The 22828-nt window shown below is 39.9% G+C and overlaps 1 protein-coding gene across 1 annotated transcript in view; it reads left to right on the top strand.

Moving 5' to 3' along the window:
- HPSE (heparanase) overlaps positions 1-22828 on the top strand; it is a 41074-nt gene that overhangs the window by 13130 nt on the left and 5116 nt on the right. The window contains 11 exon segments of the mRNA XM_017874453.1: positions 388-533; positions 3314-3439; positions 9499-9672; positions 11219-11387; positions 12030-12077; positions 12614-12680; positions 12682-12705; positions 13154-13260; positions 16227-16341; positions 19315-19433; positions 20461-20607. Coding sequence (XP_017729942.1) covers positions 388-533; positions 3314-3439; positions 9499-9672; positions 11219-11387; positions 12030-12077; positions 12614-12680; positions 12682-12705; positions 13154-13260; positions 16227-16341; positions 19315-19433; positions 20461-20607 — 1242 coding nt within the window.

The raw sequence follows: 22828 nt of genomic DNA, 5'->3' as shown, positions 1-22828 counted from the left end.
GGTGCCTAGACTATCAGTCTTTCAATTAGATTCAGATTGAGATGCTTCCTGTTTTAAACAATGATTCCCTTTCTATCATGCCCAATAAGAAAAAAGTAAAAATTAAACAATACTGTCTGTAATCTCAGCTACCCAGGAGGCAGAAGCACAAGAATTGCTTGAACCCAGCAAGCAGAGGTTGCAGTGAGCTGAGATCGCGCCACTGCACTCCAGCCTGGGCAATAGAACAAGATTCTGTCTCAAAAACGAAACAATATGATTTCCTCCTCCAAGTCTTCCACAGAGAAATGTTAAGAAATAAGTCCACCAGGAAAGAAGGAAGTAAGAATGTTTGACTAGATAGTCTTGGAAAAAACAGTTATACTTTCTTGCTTGTCTTCCTAACAGTTCTCCAAAGCTTCGTACCTTGGCCAGAGGCTTGTCCCCTGCATACCTGAGGTTTGGTGGCACCAAGACAGACTTCCTAATTTTCGATCCCAAGAAGGAATCAACCTTTGAAGAGAGAAGTTACTGGCAATCTCAAGTCAACCGGGGTGAAAATTTTTAAGGATTAACTCTATATTTTAATTAACATCAGTCCGTCATGAGAATGCTTTGAGAAAACTGTTATTTCTCACACCTAACAATTAATATAAGAGATAAACTTCCTCTCCCCTCATCTGACCTTTGGAGGAACCTGAAACAAAGGAGGAGGCAGTGGGCAGGTTTTCTCAGCATGATGTTTGTCATGTTCAGTGTGAGACCTCACAAAAAAAAAAAAAAAAGAAAAAAAAAAGGTGTCCTGGATATAACTGAGAGCTCATCGTACTGTAAATATTAATAGAACAGTGATTGTAGCTGAAGGACAGAGCTGCTTGGAGAGAGCAAGTGGGTAGAATCGCATCAAACTAAAGAGAGTATTTCTAGCTGAAGATACAATGATAGATTGAAGGATATTTATTCTAAAAATAGAATGTGGGTGAAAGAGATCCATGATTACCTGGGTGAGTTTAAATATTTGGACTTCTGGGCTCCAACGTTAGATTCTGATTTGAGCAAGCTTCTCAAGGGATTCTGATATTGAAAGTCTGTGGCCTTCACCTGAGAAACCTGTCCTAGGGAGCCATAAAAATTTGTCCTGTTTTTCAGAAGTGCTATCAGACATCAAATGGTAGTTAAATCATATCTTAACAATTACTAGGATGGGCGCAGTGGCTCACACCTGTAATCCAAACACTTTGGGAGGCTGAAGCAGGAGGATCACTTAAGCCTAGGAGTTCAAGCCCAGCCTGGGCAACATAGAGAGACCCTGTCTCTATTTTTCAATAATTTAAAAAGAAAAAAATTACTGAAAATATTGTATACACCATTGAATTATAATAACATGTATATAATGTATATATTCATTATGAGGAATATTTGAGTATTTCATATATTATACCTTTTCCTTCTGTTTATTTTCTCCAGTTATGAAGTATTTAGAGCAATTCATCAGTAATTGGGGCTAAATTGACAGAACAGTAATTAGAGAAAATAGAAAAAAGACAGATGGGCTCTCCTTGAATACCAGGTTGGAATGTTTATGAGTTTGTGTTTTGTTTTGGGGGTGGTTTTTTTCGACAGAGTCCCACTCTGTTCCCCGGGCTGGAGTGTAGTGGCACAATCATGGCTTACTGCAGCCTTGACCTCTTGGGCTCAAGCAATCTTCCCACTTCAGCCTTCTGAGTAGCTGGGACCACAGGTGCATGCCACCACACCCGACTAATTTTTTAATTTTTTGTAGAGAGAGTCTTTCTATGTGATCCAGGCTGATCTCAAACTCCTGCACTCAAGTGATCCTCCTGCCTTGGCCTCCCAAAGTGTTGGGATTATAGGCATAGCCACCATACCTAACCTAGTTTCTGTTTAGACTTGACCCTTTCCCACCAGCCATGTGTGTCCACAAGATCTCATACGTTTAGACAGGAAATGGTTCTTTGCTCATCAGTTTTCTTCATCCTGTGTCTAGGAGGATGGTTGGTGGGGGAAACTGGGGTTATCCAAGTTCCTCTGAAACATCCTCTGTGAGCCCAGGGATGGATGAGGCATCAGCCACCAGCAAGTCAGTGTGCAGCTTTCCAGAAAGGAAGTCATCGGCCAGTTAGCCGGCCCTGGCAGCCTGCACCCGGCAACCCTGCTGTCTTGTGATAGAGAAATGATCTGCCTGACAGGATGGGGCGGATTTTTCTTTTTTCTTTCTTTTTTTGAGACAGGGTCTGGCTCTGTCACCCAGGCTGGAGTGCAATGGTGGGATCCTGGCTCACTGCAGCCTCTGCCTCCCAGGCTCATGCCATCCTCCCACTCAGTCTCCCGAGTAGCTGGGACCACAGGCACACACCACCACACCCAGCTAATTTTTTGTATTTTTAGTAGAGACAGGGTTTTACTATGTTTTCCAGGCTAGTCTCGAACTCCTGAGCTCAAGCTATCCATCCACCTCGGCCTCCCAAAGTGCTGGAATTACAGGCGTGAGCCACTGTGCCTGGCCAGGGTGGATTTTTTTCAAGTGCACATGTTGCGGTCCCAGAAATTTTGATGGTACCAAATTCAAAGGGAAAAAACGTCAACGGTTCCCACCCATCCTACCTCCCATGATGGCAAGAGGAAATCACCACACTGCAGATACAGTCCACATAAAACAAATTGCTATGGATTTTGAAAGTGAACCTTAAGAGAACTGCACGATGTTTTCTTCATTCGAGTTCTCTGGTAATGTCAAGCTTTTTAAATTTTTTTAGACAGAGTCTCGCTTTGTCGTCCAGTGTCACCCAGACTGGAGTGCAGTGACGCGATCTTGGCTCACTGCAGTCTCTGCCTCCTGGATTCAAGCGATTCCCCTGCCTCAGCCTCCCAAGTAGCTGTATTTTAGTAGAGATGAGGTTTCACCATTTGGCCAGGCAGGTCTCGAACTCCTGACCTCAAGTGATTCACCCACCTCAGTCTCCCAAAGTGCTGGGATTACCGGTGTGAGCCACCGCACCCGGCCAGTAATTTTAAGCTTCTGAGGAGCCCTCTGAATTGTTAAATAACTTGGAGCTATGTCCAACATATCCATGTTCAGTGTGTGTTCAGTATTTCTTAGGAAACCTGCCCTTGATTGTTTTCTTTGTGGTGATTCATGAGCCGGCAAATTTGACATGTGTTACAGAATATATCTTTTCTCTGCTCTCCTACCTCATAACCAGAACCTAATTATCCTGCTTTGGTCACATAAATAGCAAACTAAATAAACACATGGGATTTCAGCCTGCTCACTGTGAAAACAGATCCTCTAAATGATCTCTCCCACTTGCAGATATTTGCAAATCTGGATCCATCCCTCCTGATGTGAAGGAGAAGCTACGGTCGGAATGGCCCTACCAGGAGCAAGTCCTACTCCGAGAACACTACCAGAAAAAGTTCAAGAACAGCACCTACTCAAGTAAGAAATGAAAGGCACCCTAGAGGTGTTCCAGCCCCAAAGATATTTGAATAGATTGGACTCGGGCACCAATCCAGCAAGTCCTACAGAAATTGTATAAAACTGAAAATCCTGAAGCATTTCCCAAATGGGAAATCCTGAACTCAAAACTTATTTTGTTTTGTTTTCTTCATCTGACATTGCCTAGCAGCCACAGAGTGAAAGATAAATCAATCATTCATGATCTAACAATGACCTTCACTGCTCTAAAAAACTAGGGAGTCAAGGAAAACATGAATATATTCCTTATGTAAAATTAAAATACAGACATATAAAGGGCAAAATGTGAACATCATTCATACCTTGCTGTCCGTCCCCTCCCAGAAATATCCCCAGTATGCAGTGGTTTAGAGCATTAGGCAGGAGGGCCCTGAGTCACTCCAGAGAGTCTTGGCCACCAAGCAGCATTCTCTTTTTGTTTCCTCTGTGGCTTCTGCAAACACAGGGCTAGCTCAGCTACCCATTAGTGTATTTTCAGTCACTGAAACAGTCTTCCAGTCTTCAAATTAGGATGACATTGTCCCATGGGGCTTTAAAGCAAGTGAAACAAGCAATCCTTTTTTTTTTTTTTGAGACAGAATCTCGCTTTTGTTGCCCAGCCTGGAGTGCAATGGCGCTATCTCGGCTCACTGCAACCTCTGCCTCCCGGGTTCAAGAGCTTCTCCTGCCTTAGCCTCCTATTCATTATGAAGAATATTTGATTATTCAGTTCCTGTAGGGTAAAGATATTACCCCCGATCATATTATTGATTATTGAGTAGCTGAGATTACAGGTGCCTGCCACCACGACTGGCTAATTTTTTCTGTTTTTTAGTAGAGACAGGGTTTCACCATGGTGGCCAGACTCTAGGCTGGTCTCGAACTCTTGACCTCAGGTGATCCACCCGCCTTGGCCACCCAAAGTGCTGGGATTATAGGCATGAGCCACCGCACCTGGCCACAATCCTTTTTTAACTATGAAATATATTTTTATCTGAAGGTTCATGTTTATACCCAACTAAGGAATGATGTTGCCCCATATCTCAGTTAAAGAAATAACCTGCTCAGATACTTTAAACTGTTCTTTTGACTTTTGAAAATAAATTTTCTTGAAGTTACTGTACTTGTTTTGGTTAGTTAACATTATTTAAAGTATAATAATAATTATACGTTAGTATATGTATATACTTACAAAGATAATAAATTATCCTTGTAAGATTTTGCTATGTACTACCTGGAGTTCAATGTATCAGATGGATTTCAAATTTATATACATTTTTTATGTATATGGTACAGAAAAAAAGGTGATCCATAAGAAATCAGAAAATAGCTCATATGCTAAAATGTTGTCTCTAAAAAACTTTTTTTTTTTTTTTTTTGTCATTTTTTAAAGAGGGGGATTTACTCTGACACGACACTTTAATAAGTATAATTAATTATTGAATGGAGTTTGGCATAAGGCAGGGCCATTTCAGATCCCATTAAAGGAATGACATGTACCATAGAACCACGGAAGTAAGGTCACATTTGTAATAAATCATTATAGCTCTGCTAGGAGAAGACCCGGTTGTATTAGGTAATTAATGGATTTGCTCTTAAAACACATGTCCCAGAAGATACAGGTAAGTCTTGGGGGGTCATATTAAACATTATACCAATTTATCTTAAATTTCTAAGAAAGTTTTGCTACTTCACACGATCTTTCTGTTACCAAAATGGTAGGTTTCCAACTGCAGGACTTGGCTTTCATAGTTCCTACACCAGGGGAAATGCCTTCCTTTGCTAACTATGCAACTGGGTTAGTTAATGTAAGTCTGACTTACATTACCTGTTGGCAATGCTAAAATATACAACAAATACAGAATTTTATTTGTATTTGTAAACATTTGATTTCTGGCTTGAAATTTTCAGTTTTCATGGGCACGTCATGGAAACAGAAATCTGTGTTTAGTTTGGGCACCTACTCATTGTAGTGACAAATATTTTAGAAGCCAATAGGAGATTCCACACATTGTTGTGAACCTGTGGCTGAGGTTGGTAATGGCTGAGTGACATGGGGACATACCACAAAGGAAGAGGTAGCAAAAGGCTGCGGAGATAAGGACATGCTCATTGCTTAGCTAGTGGCCTGCACCCTTAAAACAGGTGTCCCAGGCTGGGTGCAGTGGCTCACGCCTGTAATCCCAACACTTTGGGAAGCTGAGGCGGGTGGATCACCTGAGGTCAGGAGTTCGAGAGCAGCCTGGCCAACATGGTGAAACCTCAGCTCTATTAAAAATATAAAAATTAGCCAGGCATGGTGGTGGGTGCCCATAATCCCAGCTACTCAGGAGGCTGAGGCAGGAGAATCACTTGAATCCGGGAGGCAGAGGTTGCAGTGAGCAGAGATTGTGCCACTGCACTCCAGTCTGGGCGACAGAGTGAGACTCTGTCTCAAAAAAACAAAAACAAAAAACAAACAAAAACAATACAAAACAAAAAAGCAAAACACAAAACAAAAAAACAACTGTCCCAGAATATATAGGTACGTTTTCTAACACAGGTCCTCTTGAATGGTGTGTTCCACTTAAGTAGAAGATGATAAAAACATTTGTCATGAGAATATAGACTCACATTTTAAACCTGTTTGAGCACGAAAAGGAAGCAATGTTACAGATGTAATGCTGGGTGTGACTGCAGAAAGGATGACTCCCTTATTAAAGTAATCATCTTGAGTGAGCTAACTCTTTGTAGTTCTTTTCCACCTGTTCCCCTCATCACCCCATTCTTCTGTTGCCTACACCCAGGCCTACACTGGATGCTGACATAGACTTACATGGTACAGTCCAAGGGAAAGAGTCTGCCATTTTTTTCAATGTCTCATCTTGCTTATCTTCATTCCAAGGATCTCTCCACTCTTTATACAGTAAGAGATGAGAGTTTGGAAAAGTATTGGGAATAAGATAATGAATTGTAAGTTTTTAAATTGTTCTTTCTATTTTGGGGAAGGAGTAGGCTAGGTGGCTTTTTTTTTTTTCTTCAGAGTAGATATGGCCAGACATGGTGACTCATGCCTGTAATCCCAGCACTTTGGGAGGCCGAGGCAGGTGGATCACTTGAGGTCAGGAGTTCAAGACCAGCCTGGCCAACACAGTGAAACCTCGTCTCTACTGAAAATACAAAAACCAGGCAGGCTTGGTGCATCCACCTGTAGTCCCAGCTACTCCAGAAGTGGAGGCAAGGAGAATCGGGAGGCAGAGGTTGCAGTGAGCCGAGATCATGCCATTACACTCCAGCCTGGGTGACAGAACGAGACTCTGTCTTGAAAAAAAAAAAAAAAGAAAAAAGAAAAGAAAAGGAAAGAAAAAAAGAATGGATTTGAACTCAGTCGTCAATAGCCTCTATTCCAGGAGATGTTACAGTTTATTATGTTATAGGGGTTGTATAATAGAATTTCAAGCTATGTAAATTCCAAGCACATTTGGAAGAATGAAGAAATGGAGGAAGGGTAAAGTATGAGTGCAAGCATTCAGGTTTTGTGAAAATGCTATAATCTTTGTACCGGGCTAGTACAAAGTGCTATTTAACTGTAAGGGTTTTTTGTGATTTACAGACAGTTTTCACATGTCTCATTTCAACCTTGGTTTTACAGGTAGGCATGTGATGGTGCTTGTCCCAGGACTGTAGATCCATAGCTGAGGTTCCTGTCGGGTAAAGATATTACCTGCGATCATATTATAGTCTGTAAGTGGGAGAGCTATGCCTGGAGTTCAAGTCTTATGATTCTTGATCCAGAGCACTTTCTACAACATGATTTTGAAATATAAAAGCCTATAATATGTAACTAAAGCAGGTCACTCACCCCTTGTAACAAGCTCCAGTAATAGTACTGCCACCAAATGGCTGTGTGATATTGGGCAAAGACTTACCTTGTTTGGATCTCAGTTTCCCCCTAGAAAAATGAGGGTGGAGGTTAAGCACAGGCTGGTGATCCCAAAGCCTCCATACTGCCCGAAACTGTGGCTCTAAGATCCAGTAGAATTCTGGGTCACAGGACTCTAGGGAGCTTTTCAAACCCAAATGTCTGTCATTCCTTGATGGTAGGCAGCAGTTTATGGAAGTGGGTGACACAGCAAATATCAAAACACCTAAAGCAGCTTGCAAGAGTTGTTTCTGCCTAGTGGTCTTTATAGCTAATATTAAATAGTTAATTTTTTTTTTTTTTTTGAGACGGAGTCTTGCTTCATCACCCAGGCTACAGTGCAGTGGCGTGATCTCAGCTCACTGCAACCTCTGCCTCCCTAGTTCGAGCAATTCTGTCTCAGCCTCCCAAGTAGCTGGGACTATAGGTGCATGCCACCACACCCAGATAATTTTTGTATTTTTAGTAGAGATGGAGTTTCACCGTATTGGGCAGGCTGGTCTCGAACTCTTGACCTCAGGTGATCCACCTGCCTCAGCCTCTCAAAGTGCTGGGATTACAGGCGTGAGCCATCGTGCCCAGTCTAAATATTTAATATTTAATATTATACTATGTTATTCAGGGCAAAGACTTAAAAACAAAACAAAAACAAAGCCACTTTTAAGGAGAAAGGGTGTAAGTTTGCCAGATAGATAGAGGTCTTTTTTTTTTTCAACTACAAAAGTTCAGGAATGAATTACTCTTTAACAAACGACTGTAGATATACATGAAAACTGGAAGGATGTATTATGCATATGATAATCAATTTAAAGACAACACTTAAAATTATATTGTTGCCACTCTTGAAATCTGATAATGGAACAGCTAATGGTTTAAAAAGCAGAGTACAGAAGTTCCCAAACTTATGGTACCTTAATATAACAGAAAATTTTTTTACAGCATGCCTAGGCCACAAAAAATACCTGTGTTTTGATTATTAAATTGTAAGATCTACACAACCTAATAGTAATAGGTCTTGTATTGTCCAATAGATGTTGATGCTTCTCCCTTGCAAACTTAAAAGAGCCTACAGTGCCTCTGTGAATAGTATTGCCTGGTTAGAGTTTGAATTTCAGATAAATAATTCTTTTCATTTTAATTATTTTTCTTTTCTTTCTTTTTTTTTTTTTTTTTTTAATTTTGAGACAGGGTCTCATTCTGTTGCCCAGGCTGGAGTGCAATGGCATGATCAGGGCTCACTGCAGATTTGACCTCCCTGGGCTCAGGTGATCCTCCTACCTCAGCCTCCCAAGTAGCTAGCTGGGACTACAGGGGCTTACCATCATGCCCTGCTAATTTTTTTGCTTTTTGTAGACATGTAGTTTTGCCATGTTGCCCAGGCTGGTCTTGAACTCCTGGGCTCAAGTGATCCACGCGCCTCAGCCTCCCAAAGTGCTAGGATGACAGGCATGAGCCACTGCACCTGGCCCCTGTGTTAAGTATTTCTTAACAGTTACATAGGACATACACTAAAAATTATGTATTGCTTATCTGAAGTTCAAGTTTAGGTGCCCTGCACTTTTAGTTGCTAAATCCTGCAGCTGTACCTATGCATTCACTGGTGCTCCCAAACTTGCCTTGCACAGAGTTTGGAAACCACAGTCCTATAACTCTAGGCCAATTTTTTAATGTAAAATTTGAGTCACTTTAAATTAATAAATCATATACAGGAATTTAAAAATTGTTTTAATATAATGAAAATTATTAAAATATGTTTTAACTTGTGACTAGAGATATTTAGATTACAAAGAGTGGGGTTTATGCTAACTAATGACAGTCTGGCCATGCATGTGGAGCACTGAGCTATGAATTGTGGCTTCCCCAATTCTCCTGATATCACTTGAACAAAACCTAAGTGTCAGACCAGAGCTTCTGGTATCTTCCATGGTATTTCATTCAACAGCTGGAGCAAATGAAGTGAGATTGATTTTTTTAATTTGTCCAATTTTGTTGTCTCATAAACATAATTATAATCATTTGTTAGAATTAGAATTTCTTCAGTTTAACAACAGAAATAGGTATTCATTACGAAAAGCACATCTGGAGGCCTTCTTCATCATGGTGCCAATCTAACCATTAAATTGTGACATTTTTCTTTTAGGAAGCTCTGTAGATATGCTGTATACTTTTGCAAATTGCTCAGGACTGGACTTGATCTTTGGCCTAAATGCATTATTAAGAACAGCAGATTTGCAGTGGAACAGTTCTAATGCTCAGTTGCTCCTGGACTACTGCTCTTTCAAGAGGTATAACATGTCTTGGGAACTAGGCAATGGTAAGTACCCCAGGGAACAATTCATTAATAAGGAGATTCCCCACTAGCATTATTTCTTATGACACTCTTTTTAATATTAGCAAATATACTTCTGCCTGGGCACATTCTTGCAAGTGCTCAACAATGCAACTTTTGGAAGTGCATATGGCAGAAAACTCCTACTGTATCTCTTCCAGAACCTATTATTGCCAATCCCAGTTTATGTTACATTTGAGGTGAGAACCAGTTGGAGTCAGCAACCTTCGCAGCTCCTAAATTCCCTTGAGATTTTCAGAATCACTTAACCCTATTTTGCTTGGCAGACTGGACTCAGCAAAACTGGGAAGTCAGCAGTTTGTTTTATCCATCCCTTCTTTCCTCAAACGTGTCAGTTAATCTCAGTAACCCCATTGCAACCTTCATTTCTGGACCCAGTGGTCTACAACCTGCCAGTATAGAATCCTATGTGGGTCAAGCTCCTGATTGTCTTCACTCTTTTTTTGTAAAGAACTTGTAAATTTCAACTATAAGTCTTCATGATTCGCCACATTTATTCAAAACATAGAGTGCTTTTTCCACATATCAACCAATGGAAATGAGGATTAAATGGGAGATGAAATGTAGTAATAGGGTGAGCACATGTCTTCCTGCTCAAACTTCTTTTTTTTTTTTTTTCAGACAAGATCTGCCTCTGTTACCCAGACTGGAGTGCAGTGGTGTGTTCATAGCTCACTGTAATCTCCAACTCCTGGGCTCATGCAGTCTCTCACACCTCAGTCCCTGATTAGCTAGGACTACACTATGCCTAGCCAATTTTTTTTTCTTTTGTCTGGTTGTGTTGCCCAGGCTGGTCTCAATCTCCTGGCCTCAAGTAATCCTCCTGCCTCGGCCTCCTAAAGTGCTGGGATTATAGGCATTAGCCACTGTGCCCTGTCTCAAACCTTTTTTTTCCAAAGTAAATGAAGTTATTAGATATGGAATACAGGCTAGTTCCCAGATATCCATATCCATTAGTTTATTACCCTCATTATTAACTTCAAATTGTTTAATAGCCCCTCATATCTCTGTTATGCAGTTAAAATTTTTGTTTTGTTTTTCTGGAGTATCTTATTTATAACTATGAGTTTTACTTTACTTATTTATTTTATTTTTTGAGACAGAGCCTTGCTCTGTAACTCAGGCTGGAGTACAGTTGCATGATCATGGCTCACTAAGGCCTCGACCTTCTGGGCTCAAGTGATCCTCTCCCTCAGCCTCCCAAGCTGGATCTACAGGGTGCATCACCACATCCAGTTAATTTTTTTTCCTTCCATGGAACAGGATTTTTTACTGTGTTACCCAGACTGGTCTCAAACTCCTGGCCTCAGGGGATCCTCCCATCTCAGCCTCCCAAAATACTGGGATTACGGGCATGAGCCGTAACGCCAGACCTGGTTTTACTTTTCTTGACTTTGAATTACAAGTTTTTGTAATTTGGAAAATGTTTTGTTGCTTTTATATACTGCTGTATGTTTGCTTTTTAATACAACATTTCTTGATATATATTTTGAGAATTGCTATCTTTCAGAACCTAACAGTTTTCTTAAGAAGGCTGATATTTTCATCAATGGGTCGCAGTTAGGAGAAGATTTTATTCAATTGCATAAACTTCTAAGAAAGTCAACCTTCAAAAATGCAAAACTCTGTGGTCCTGATGTTGGTCAGCCTCGAAGAAAGACTGCTGAGATGCTGAAGAGGTAGGAACTAGAGGATGCAGAATCACTTTACTTTTCCTCTTTTTTCTTTTGAGACAGAGTCTTGCTCTGTCACCCAGACTGGAGTACAGTGGTACAGTCATGGCTTACTGCAGCTTCGACCTCCCAGGCTCAAGCAATCCTCCCATCTCAGCCCCACAAACAGCTGGGATTACAGGTGCACACCACTACACCCGGCTACTTTAAAAGATTTTTTTGGCAGAGATGGGGTCTCCCTATGTTGCCCAGGCTGGTCTCTTGAATTCCTGTGCTCAAGCTATCCTCCCACCTCAGCCTCCCAGAGTGCCAGGATTACAGGCATGAGCCACCACACCCAACTACCACTTTTCTTAAAAAAAAAAAATCTGATAGACAATCCTCAATAGTCCACATGTTATTAAACAATTTGCTGCCTGAATACATGATTTACCAAAAGAGGAAATTTTGATGGGTTCAGAGTATCAAGGGATCTGAGGCAAATGGCACCTATGATAAAATTTGCTATCAAAATTAGGAGGTTTGTGTTTACCTGATCCTAAAGCAGTAACCAGCCCATTTCTAGGGAATAAAACTCTCATGCGTATATTGTGCATATATATGTATTATCATATGATGACTGAGTGATACTAAAATTTTTTTTTCTAGCTTCCTGAAGGCTGGTGGAGAAGTGATTGATTCAGTTACATGGCATCAGTAAGTATGTCTCCTATTCTTAATACTAGGAAAGTAAGGCTAGCTTTATTTATTATCTAGTATTCAAAAAGTTAGTTCCATTTAACTGCCAATTGACTGCAGTTCAAATAAGAAACAAATAGTGTCTCAAGTAGCACTGTGCTCCAATTTTAATATTAATAAAACAAAAATTTAAAGTTATTTTAAATAATGTAGTAATTTCTATAAAGATCACTTTATACAGAAGAACAGTGCCAATTAACCCATGGAACATATAAGTAGCTAACACCAATTGCTTGCCAAAGAACCAGTAATCCAGGAGTACATGTACTTGCCACTGTGTTTTTTCAAGACAGAGTAACTAATTTCTAGTTACTTGCATAGAATGGATTCCTCCTCATCACCCCCTTCCATCTTGGTATTTCCCTAGTAGAACTTCTACCTTTTTAAGTAACAGGTGAGTGGGAGAGGTAAGAAGAAGAATAAGGTCAGCAATTAGCTTAAAAGCAGAAAATAAAGTTTGTTATTTTTTTCTGAATATTTTCTGTATAATTTAGCTACTATTTGAATGGACGAACTGCTACCGAAGAAGATTTTCTAAACCCTGATGTATTGGACATTTTATTTCATCTGTGCAAAAGTTTTCCAGGTAATAGTCTTTTAACATTTTAATGTAAAACTAGAATCCTTATTTTATAGTCTAGCTAGTTCTAAATTCTATAGGTATGTATATTTACATGGTTTTCTAATTTTAGAGAACAAGCATTATGACTTATCCAGTGTTAGTTTCCCCCTTAGCATTGGGTCTTACCCCATGTGTGTGATTAGAAATTTGAAATATTTCCAATAGCCTTTAGTAGAATTAACTCTCATAGATGATAGGAATGGGTTGGTTCCGTTCATATTCCTTCCACAGCCTACTATTTCAATAAAAGAAAATTTCCCAAGACCTAAATGACTGTGAACATATTTTATAACTATATAGGATGGGTGGGTCTAGGAATACAAAGTTTTGAATGTTGTTAATCTTCAACACCACAGTTGAAGCCACAGGTCAGCTTTTTTGCAATTACCATGGATACTTTTCTGTTCTATAGGTGGTTGAGAGCACCAGGCCTGGCAAGAAGGTCTGGTTAGGAGAAACAAGCTCTGCATATGGAGGCGGAGCGCCCTTGCTGTCTGACACCTTTGCAGCTGGCTTTATGTGAGTGAAGCAGCGCTAGCCTTAGGGGTCAGATTGCAGCTCTTCTCCAACCTTCTATTCCGCTGAAATAGCTCCCCAGCCAAAAATCAGATCAAAGACAGTTTCAGTAACTGAGCCCCAAAATTCATGCCAGATTTTGCAAGAAAATGATTTACTAAAGCTTGATAGACATCTTTGACAAGTGTCCTAAATTAATCACTATAAGGATGAATTGTTTTAGAAATTTTGTCCTTTAATTATGGCCCATAAATATGTCAAGTAGTCCTTCCTCTAAAGAAGTACATTGTAAAATAATGCATATAGCCGGATATGGTATTTCCCTGTAATCCCAACACTTTGGGAGGCCAAGGTGGGAGGACTGCTTGAGCCCAGGAGTTTGAGGCTGCAGTGAGTCATGATGGTGCCACTGCACTCTAGCCTGGGCAACAGAGTGAGACCCTGTCTTTTTTTTTTTTTCCCCTCTATCACCCAGGTTGGAGGGCAGTGTCACGATCTCACCTCACTGCAACCTCTGCCTCCTGGGTTCAAGCGATTCTCCTGCCTCAGCATCCTGAGTAGCTGGGACTACAGAATTCTGTACAGATAATTCTGTACATTCTGTAATAATTCTGTAATATTCTGTAATATTTCTGTAATATTCTGTAATAATTCTGATAATTCTGTAATATTCTACAGATAATTCTGTCTACAGAATTATCACTGCACTAGGCTAATTTTTATATTTTTAGTAGAAACGGGGTTTTGCCATGTTGCCTAGGCTGGTCCGAAACCCCTGAGCTCAAGTGATCTGCCCACCTCAGCCTTCCAAAGTGCTGGGATTACAGACAGGAGCCACCACGCCTGGCCACACCCTGTCTCTTAAAAAAAAAAGCAAGTTAGAGCATATTACAGCTTTGTCTCTCAGGAGGATACTTAGTGTATGTAGCTATAATTCATAGATTCCCAAGAAGTTTAGAGCCTAAAGTATGAGGTCCCACCAGAGGGGCTATCACTGAATTTAAAGATTTATTAAATCATCTCATTATCCAACATGACAAACTTGATTGCTTTAAAATACTGGTTTGGTTACATTTAGTAACTCTGTTAGTGCTTTTAATCTGTAGTGCTATATCCTCACATTGAGATTTGTTTCTCGGCTGGGCAAGGTGGTTCATGTCTGTAATCCCAGCACTTTGGGAGGTCGAGGCGGGCGGATCACAAGGTCAGGAGTTGGAGACCATCCTGGCTAACATGGTGAAACCCCGTCTCTACTAAAAATACAAAAAATTAGCCGGGCGTGGCAGCGTGCGCCTGTAGTCCCAGCTACTCAGAAGGCTGAGGCAGGAGAATGGTGTGAACCTGGTGAGCCAAGATTGTGCCACTGCACTCCAGCCTGGGAGACACAGCAAGACTCCGTCTCAAAAAAAAAAAAAAAAAAACATCGAGATTTGCTTCTGTTTTCTCTTCCATCTTCATTCTTTTTTCTCTCATCCTCATTCTTATAAGCCTAGAATAAACCGCAAATCCTTTATGCCCATGGAAGCATGAGGAATAAAGAATGGAGATGTTTGTTTTGCCATTAACTAAAGATCTGGGGTCTCGGGGAGAGGGGGATAGAGAAGAAGTGGAAAGAGGTGCCCATAATAGCTTAGGTGCAATTCTGCTTATTTTACATTTTACCCTTGCTGACTGCAACTTTTTCTTCAGCTCTCACACATTGTTTGTGCAGGGATCTCATAGGACCAGGAATTGTCCGTAGGGGTGGGAATTTGTCTACTTTGCTTTGTGGAAGTTGTCTCACCCTGAAAGGGATACCTCTAGCATGGTAATAGTCTTCTTGGATTTGTTATCGTATGGAAAGATGTAAAGGGAGGGATGCTGCTGCTGCTGCTGCTGCATGCAGTCGCCATTTCATTTAAATGACTTATTTATAATTGATGACACTTTTCTGGCTTCCTGTTAATTCCTCCCACAAAGATGAATAAATCAGAACCGGACATGGTGGCACACACCTGTGGTCCTATAACCGCCCAACGGAATTCACCTTGCCCACTGTCTAGATAGAGCCGATTATCAAGACGGGAATTGCAATGGAGAAAGAGTTATGCAGAGCCAGCTGTGCAGGAGACCAGAGTTTTATTATTACTCAAATCAGTCTCCCCGAACATTTGAGGATCAGAGTTTTTAAGGATAATTTGGCGGGTAGGGCCTTAGGAAGTGGAGAGTGCTGATTGGTCAGGTTGACGATAGAATCATAGGGAGTGGAAGTGAGGTTTTCTTGCTGTCTTCTGTTCCTGGATGGGATGGCAGAACTGGTTGGGCCAGATTACCAGTCTGGGTGGTCTCAACTGATCCATCCAGTTCAGGGTCTGCAAGATATTTCAAGTGCTGATCTTAGGTTTTACAACAGTGATGTTTTCCCCAGGAACAATTTGGGGAGGTTCACACTCTTGGAGCCAGAGGCTGCATTACCCCTAAACCGTAATCTCTAATGTTGTAGCTAATTTGTTAGTCCTGCAAAGGTAGACTGGTCCCCAGGCAAGAAGGGGGTCTTTTCAGAAAAGGGCTGTTATCAATTTTGTTTCAGAGTCCAACCATGAACTGAATTTCTTCCCAAAGTTAGTTCAGCCTACACCCAGGAATGAACAAGGACAGCTGAAAGGTTAGAAGCAAGATGGAGTCAATTAGGTCTGATCTCTTTCACTGTCAGAATTTCCTCAGTTATAATTTCTGCAAAGGCGGTTTCAGTCTCAGCTACTTGGGAGGCTGAGACGGGAGGATCACTGGAGCCCAGGAGTTTGAGGTTGCAGAGAGCTATGATCACGCCACTGCACTCCAGCCTGGGCAACAGAGTGAGACCCTGTCTCTAAATAAATAAATAAATAAATAAATAAATAAATAAATAAATGAAATCAAGATGGTGTGCAATTAGAATTGAGCAATTTTGTTTCCAAACCTGAAGAAAGCTTGGTCTCACTCTGTCCCAGGTGGCTGGATAAATTGGGCCTGTCAGCCCAAATGGGAATACAAGTGGTGATGAGGCAAGTATTCTTTGGAGCCGGAAACTACCATTTAGTGGATGAAAACTTCGATCCTTTACCTGTAAGTGACCATTATTTTCCTAATTCTAGTAGAGCAGATTAAAGTCAACTCAGGACCCCTGGTGTTAACCTCCTGTAAATAGTCAATCCTCTCAGTAACTAGCCAAATCATGAGATGATGAATTAGAAGGAGTCTTAGATATCAACCAATCTAATATTTTTTTGTGTGTTTGAAGAGAAGAAATCAAGAGCTAGGAATAACTTTTTAAATGTAAGCCATTTGCGGTATAGTGTGGATTTTGTTTAAAAGGGGATAATTTGAAATTTTATGACTCATTATATAAGATAAAACAAGTTGGATTTTTAAATATTTTACAAAGTAAATCAGTTATAATTGCCTACAGTAATGCAAAGCTTCAAAACATTTTTTGTGTTATGAAATTGTGATTTACTTAACCTAAAAATGAGCCAGTACCATGTATTTGCTTAAAAATCTCATGCTAAGAATTTACTATTTTGTTAATAATCTTCAAGATATTTATGAATAAAGTCTCATGTCTGATCCTTCCTCCAACCGCATCTGGTGCTAAATCAGGAAATGTTTCTTCCCAAAAAGCCTCGTGGAAGATCTGTATGTCTAAATATATGTCAGGGATAATACAGATGTAGCCCTGAGAAGCATGACCTTGATTTTTATAGTCTAAATGTCATTTGCAGATATCTGTTTTCTAAGAATAATTTCTAAAATAATTATTTGAAGGTTGCAAGAAAGCTAAGAAATTCTGCAAAGAGCCTATGTGAAAATATAAGCTAGGCTTTTGTGGTTTGTGGATAGACTTCCCAACAAAATTGCTTTTTATCTATAGTGGCCCAAGCTTGTGGAACACATTACTCATCCTTTTTTAGAAAATTCTTAGAAAAGTGACCTTGCAAAAATGGAATTTATCTTTCCCCAAGTATATTCTGTCATCTATAGAGTTAAACTAAGCATAGTAATTTCACTAGACAAACATTCAATATCTACTCCTCACCTTTTTATCTCATCCAAATTTTCCCAGGGCCCAGACATAAACCTTTGCCTTACAAACTCTTTGTATATGCACTAAATATGCTTCTCCTTCAAGGTTCTCAATCAGCTAGAAAAAGGTGCAAGAGTAAATGGTACCCTTGACACTTGTAGATCCAAGGGGATTAGGCTTAAATTCACTCTACATGTCTGTGAATTTATTTTATTTCCATGACAGTCCTGTGAAGTGGCAAGGCAGGTATCTTGGATCCATTTTTTAGATAAGGAAGTTCAAATTAAGAAGAGGTTACATGATTTACAGGAAGCCACACTGTAGTCCCACGTTACTCTTAAAACTCCCATTCAAATCCTGCCTCTGAGGCCTGCATACTTTCTACCCTACCAGTCACTGACCCATGCGTATGTCTCCTTTGAAAACATTGATTCCACTTTTGTCTCCAGTGAAAAAGTGGAATTTAAGCAGGGAAACAAAAGCCATTTGTCTTGTTAAGTCTACTTTCCCTTTACTTTCAAGAAGGAAAGTTGGGGTATATGTTGAATAGTGATTTATGTATTTATTTATTTATTATTTTTAAAATTGAGACAAGGTCTCACTGTATTGCTCAGGCTGGTCTTGAACTCCTGGGCTCAAGTGATCCTCCCACCTCAGCCTCCCAGTGTTGGGATTACAGGCATGAACCATTGTGCCTGCCACTGATCCGTGGTTTTTTAAGAAAAACTTTTACTATAGAAAATTTTAATCATATACAAAATACAGAGGAAAGTATATGAACCCATTTTAGGAGACTAGAATATGCCACCCCAAAATATGCCACTTTGGCATAAGGATTATTTTGAGCTGAAGGCAACTGGGAAGAAACACATAGAAGAAAAGTTCTGTGTCCTCCTCCATTTGCCTAAGAGCAGGACATAAAATTTAAAAGTCCCCCTCCTTCCCTTTATTAATGTGAAAAAACAGGTAATTTGTTCTATAGTATTTCCTACATTCTGGAGTTTGCTAAATTTATTCGTGTGATATCATTTAGCATGTTCCTCTGTCCCCTATGTTTCCTTTAAACTAGTGGTTATACCTAGAAGCTTGAGTTTATGCAGTTTGTTTTTTTGTTTTTTTGTTTGTTTGTTGCAAGAATGCTTTATTATGTGCTTCTGGAAGCACACAATGTCTGGTTGTGTCTGGTTTTGATCTTGATAGCTAGTGATGACCATTGCCTAATCCATTACTTCATTGGGGTGGGGGGAATAAGGTTTTAAATGAAATTTTTTTTCTTTTATTTTGAGACAGTGTCTCATTTCGTTTCCCAGGCTAGAGTGCAGTGGCGCAATCATGGCTTACTGCAGCCTCGACCTCCTGGGCTCAGGTGATCTTCCCACCTCAGCCTCCCGAGTACCTGGAACTACAGGTGCACACCACCATACTTGGCTAATTTTTTGTATTTTTTTGTACAGAAGGGGTTTCATCATGTTTCCCAGACTGGTCTTGAACTCCTGGGTTCAAGCAATCTACCCACTTCAGCCTCCCAAAATTCTGGAATTACACTTTGGCCACTGTGCCTGGCCTAAATGAAATTATTTTTCTCTTAGACAAAAGTTTTACTTGAAAAATTTGTCTTCGTGAGTGTGTACGTGTGTATGTGTGTGTGTGTGTGTGTGTCTAAAAGTTTGGCTTTGAGCTTTGCTTTGAATTCTCAGATGAACGATAACCAAGGATACTTAAACTCTGATCATTCCTGACAGATATGCCCTAGAGGATATGGCCTTTTGAATTGTGTCCAGTGCTAAACAGCAGCAAGCAAGATACTGCTGTCAGATTCATGGTGGTCACATGCGAGGAAAAAAAAGAAAATGTGAGGAAAAAAAAGAAAAAAAAGATGAATCCTATTTAAATGCCCCCAGGATAACAGTGATACTGTTTGTAGGATGACTATTTGCTTGCCACTGGTTTTCTTAAATAAGGAAGTAAGTAAAGATCTATTTTTGTCTCTCTTTCTCCCCAACCACCACAACTAGGATTATTGGCTATCTCTTCTGTTCAAGAAATTGGTGGGCACCAAGGTGTTAATGGCAAGTGTGAAAGGCCCAAAGAGAAGGAAACTTCGAGTATACCTTCATTGCACAAACACTGACAAGTAAGTATGAGACACACCCTTTACCAATCATCAAGTTTTAGTGGGTAAGCACGTAACTTTACTTAAACACCCTGTAGCATGTATCTATACATTGCATAAGTGTAGGCGGTTGCAGTTTAGTAAAGTTTTATACAACGATTTCATTTTATTTTATTTTTAAAAGAAAAATGATACTTTTATTGTTGTTGTTTTTTGTCACCCAGGCTGGAGTGCAGTAGTGCAATGTCAGCTCACTGCAACCTCTGCCTCCCAGGTTCAAGTGATTCTTGAAGAGGAGAACAATAATAACTACAATATTATTTTCAAAAGTTGTGACCGCAGTTTCTGGAGTTGAGAAGACATAGACATTTTTGTAGCCTCATACTCTTGCTTTAGGTAGCAAAAAATGTTCCTAAATCTCAGGAATATTCTCTAGATAGGTTTCAATCTATCATTCCTGATAAGACGATACTGAAATACTAATTCTAGCCAAAAAAGACCATCCACCATTTCCGATTGTTGGTGACTGGGAACTCTATGGATAGTGAGGACCCCAGTGGGAAGTAGCAAGGGGAATGGTTTGAATGGATAAATTCATAAGAAACATCAGTAGATTTAATGTTCTTACTTGTTTCAGTCTTTTCATAAGGCTAGGAAAAGCCGCTGTTTTATTGTTTATAATGTGAATTCACTTGAACCCATAAAATTTGCCTTTTACCTTCCTATGTCTGTAAATGGATTGGCTGGCTGGCTTCCTAGCAACCCAGCTGGCAGAGCTGTGAGGGTCTCAACGTGCTCTAGCCCAGACATTGGTAGCATGAAGGGCAATGTTTTTAATCATGTTTTCAAAATAGGACCACACTAGTGGTCTAATATGATCATAAAAGAAGGATACTAAGAGTGCCCACTGTCATTATGGATCCTAATACTTAGGATGCATTATGGATTGTCATTATGGATACTAATACTTAGGATCACATTTGTAATTGAGTTTTTAATTGCTTAAATTAGATAAATATTTCTATTGAGTTAACCTCTTTGCTTTTAGTCCAATGTATAAAGAAGGAGATTTAACTCTATATGCCATAAACCTCCATAATGTCACCAAGTACTTGCGGTTACCCTATCCTTTTTTTGACAAGCAAGTGGATAAATACCTCCTAAGACCTTTGGGACCTCATGGATTACTTTCCAAGTAAGTAATTTTCCTTATTAATTCCAAACTTTCAATAAATTTATTGGTGTTTATCAGAACAGAGAGTTTGGACAGGGAGCAAAAGACAAAGTCAACTATTTCAAGTTCTAATAATTCTTCATATTCAGGAAATTTATGTATGAATACTTACTAATATGAGTATAACTCACCCTAAGAGTCTAAAGCAAAAGGATGTGAACACAAACTAGCAGTTATCTTAGAGAATAAGTTTGCATTTCAAAATAACTTGACATATCAAGATCCACTCAATGCATTTAAATTATTTACTCTAAAAAGACATAGTTCTTGGTAACACATTCACTAAAGCAAAATATACCTGTATATAATTGCTGTTAAAGGTAGGTGGGTTGGTATAAAATATCATACCATGTGAGATCAGTGTGATTCTTTTATAGCATTAATTTTTATTGGTTAGAGTAAGAAAAAGAATAGCTACAGTGTACTTCTTAAGTAGATTCTCACACATTTTGGTTTCAAAAACCAATTATTGACTACATCTTATAAAAGCCTGTATTCAATGGAGTGCCAAAAATGACGATGAGTCTTGAAGATTTAGACATATAAATATTTTGAGGTTTCTGTTCAATGTATGTTGGAAGGAGTTCCTTTCTCATGACTACTCTCATATTGGAACATAAAAAGAGTTTACAGGCTTGGAGCAGTGGCTCATGCCTGTAATCCCAACACTTTGGGAAGCTGAGGCAGGCAGATCGCTTCAGCCCAGGAGTTTGAGACCAGCCTGGGCGATATGGTGAAACTCTCTCTACAAAAAAATACCAACATGAGCCAGGCATGGTGGCACGTGCCTGTAGTCCCAGCTACTTGGGAAGCTGAGGTGGGAGGATTGCTTGAGCCCAGGGGGTCATGGCTGCAGTGAGCTGTGATGGTGCCTCTGTCACCCAGGCTGGGTGACAGAGTGAGACCCTGTCTCAAAAATAAATAAATACATAAATAAATATTAAGAGTTTACAAAATTCTCACCATCTCCTCCCATCTTTGCAAATGCCACATAAGTGATGTGTTCCAGGACTATTAGCCTCAGAACTTGAGGCAGTACAGTAAGCATGCTTTCTTCAAAGTCCAATCCCCCACAGACAAACATTATTAACACTGGGTACTGCTCTTTTATTTTTTTCCCTTCTATGCTTTATTTTACTATAACTATAATCATATAACATGTAATAGGAAAAGGCAGGGTTGGGGAGAGATCCGAAAGTCTTCCCAAGAGCCTTTCCAACATAGCCTCTGTAGATATTTTTTTCTTTTTTTTCTTTTTTCTTTTTTTTTTTTTTGAGACAGAGTCTCACTGTCACCCAGGCTAGAATGCAATGGTGTGATCTAGGCTCACTGCAACCTCCGCCTCCCAGGTTCAAGCAATTCTCCCACCTCAGCCAGGATCCTTAGTACCTGGGATTACAGGCGTGCATCACCACGCCTGGCTAATTTTTGTATTTTTAGTAGAGATGAGGTTTCACCAGCCAGGCTGGTCTTGAACTCCTGACCTCAGGTGATCCACCTGCCTTGACCTCCCACAGTGCTGGGATTACAGGCGTGAGCCACCATTTCCTGGCCTCTTTGTAGACATTTTTAATGAGCTGTATGTTTTATAAAATACTACCGTGGTTTGGTTAACCATTTTCCTACTGTTTAAATCTTTTCTTCCCCTTGTTGTAAATAATGCATTTTTGGGTAACAGATACTTTTTTCAATTTAGGTTCTGACCCTTTTTGAAATGGTTATTATTATTATTATTATTTGCATATTTGTGTTTGCTGCTGATAAAAATCATTTTCTGAAGTAATTGAATAACAGTTGTAGAGTTGGAAGCATCATAAGAGATCATTTTAGTCCAACTACCCATGGAAAGCCCTTCAGGGTGACTACTCTCTCGGGCAAGGATAAAGTGAGCCTCTCGGTGCCTTCGCTTGCTGCTCTTAGTTCTGTTCTCTAGAGGAGAGGTTGGAAACTATATCTCATTCTTGCAGACAAGTTAGTTTGGAGGATTCCCCCCTCCCCTTTTTCTGGTAGGGGAGGTTGTCATGCACTGTGTTTTGTTTTTAGTTAATTGTCAGCATCGAAAAATTGACAGCTATTAAAATATCTGAATCTCCAGCTTTTCTTTAAAAATGGATACTATGGGCCGAGACGGGCGGATCACGAGGTCAGGAGATCAAGACCATCCTGGCTAACATGGTGAAAC

The sequence above is a fragment of the Rhinopithecus bieti genome, unplaced genomic scaffold (genome assembly GCF_001698545.2).
Source record: "Rhinopithecus bieti isolate Rb0 unplaced genomic scaffold, ASM169854v2 scaffold_9234, whole genome shotgun sequence".
Lineage (NCBI taxonomy): Eukaryota > Metazoa > Chordata > Mammalia > Primates > Cercopithecidae > Rhinopithecus > Rhinopithecus bieti.
The sequence above is the reverse complement of the archived record's forward strand: the minus strand, read 5'-3'. Positions and strand labels throughout refer to the sequence as shown.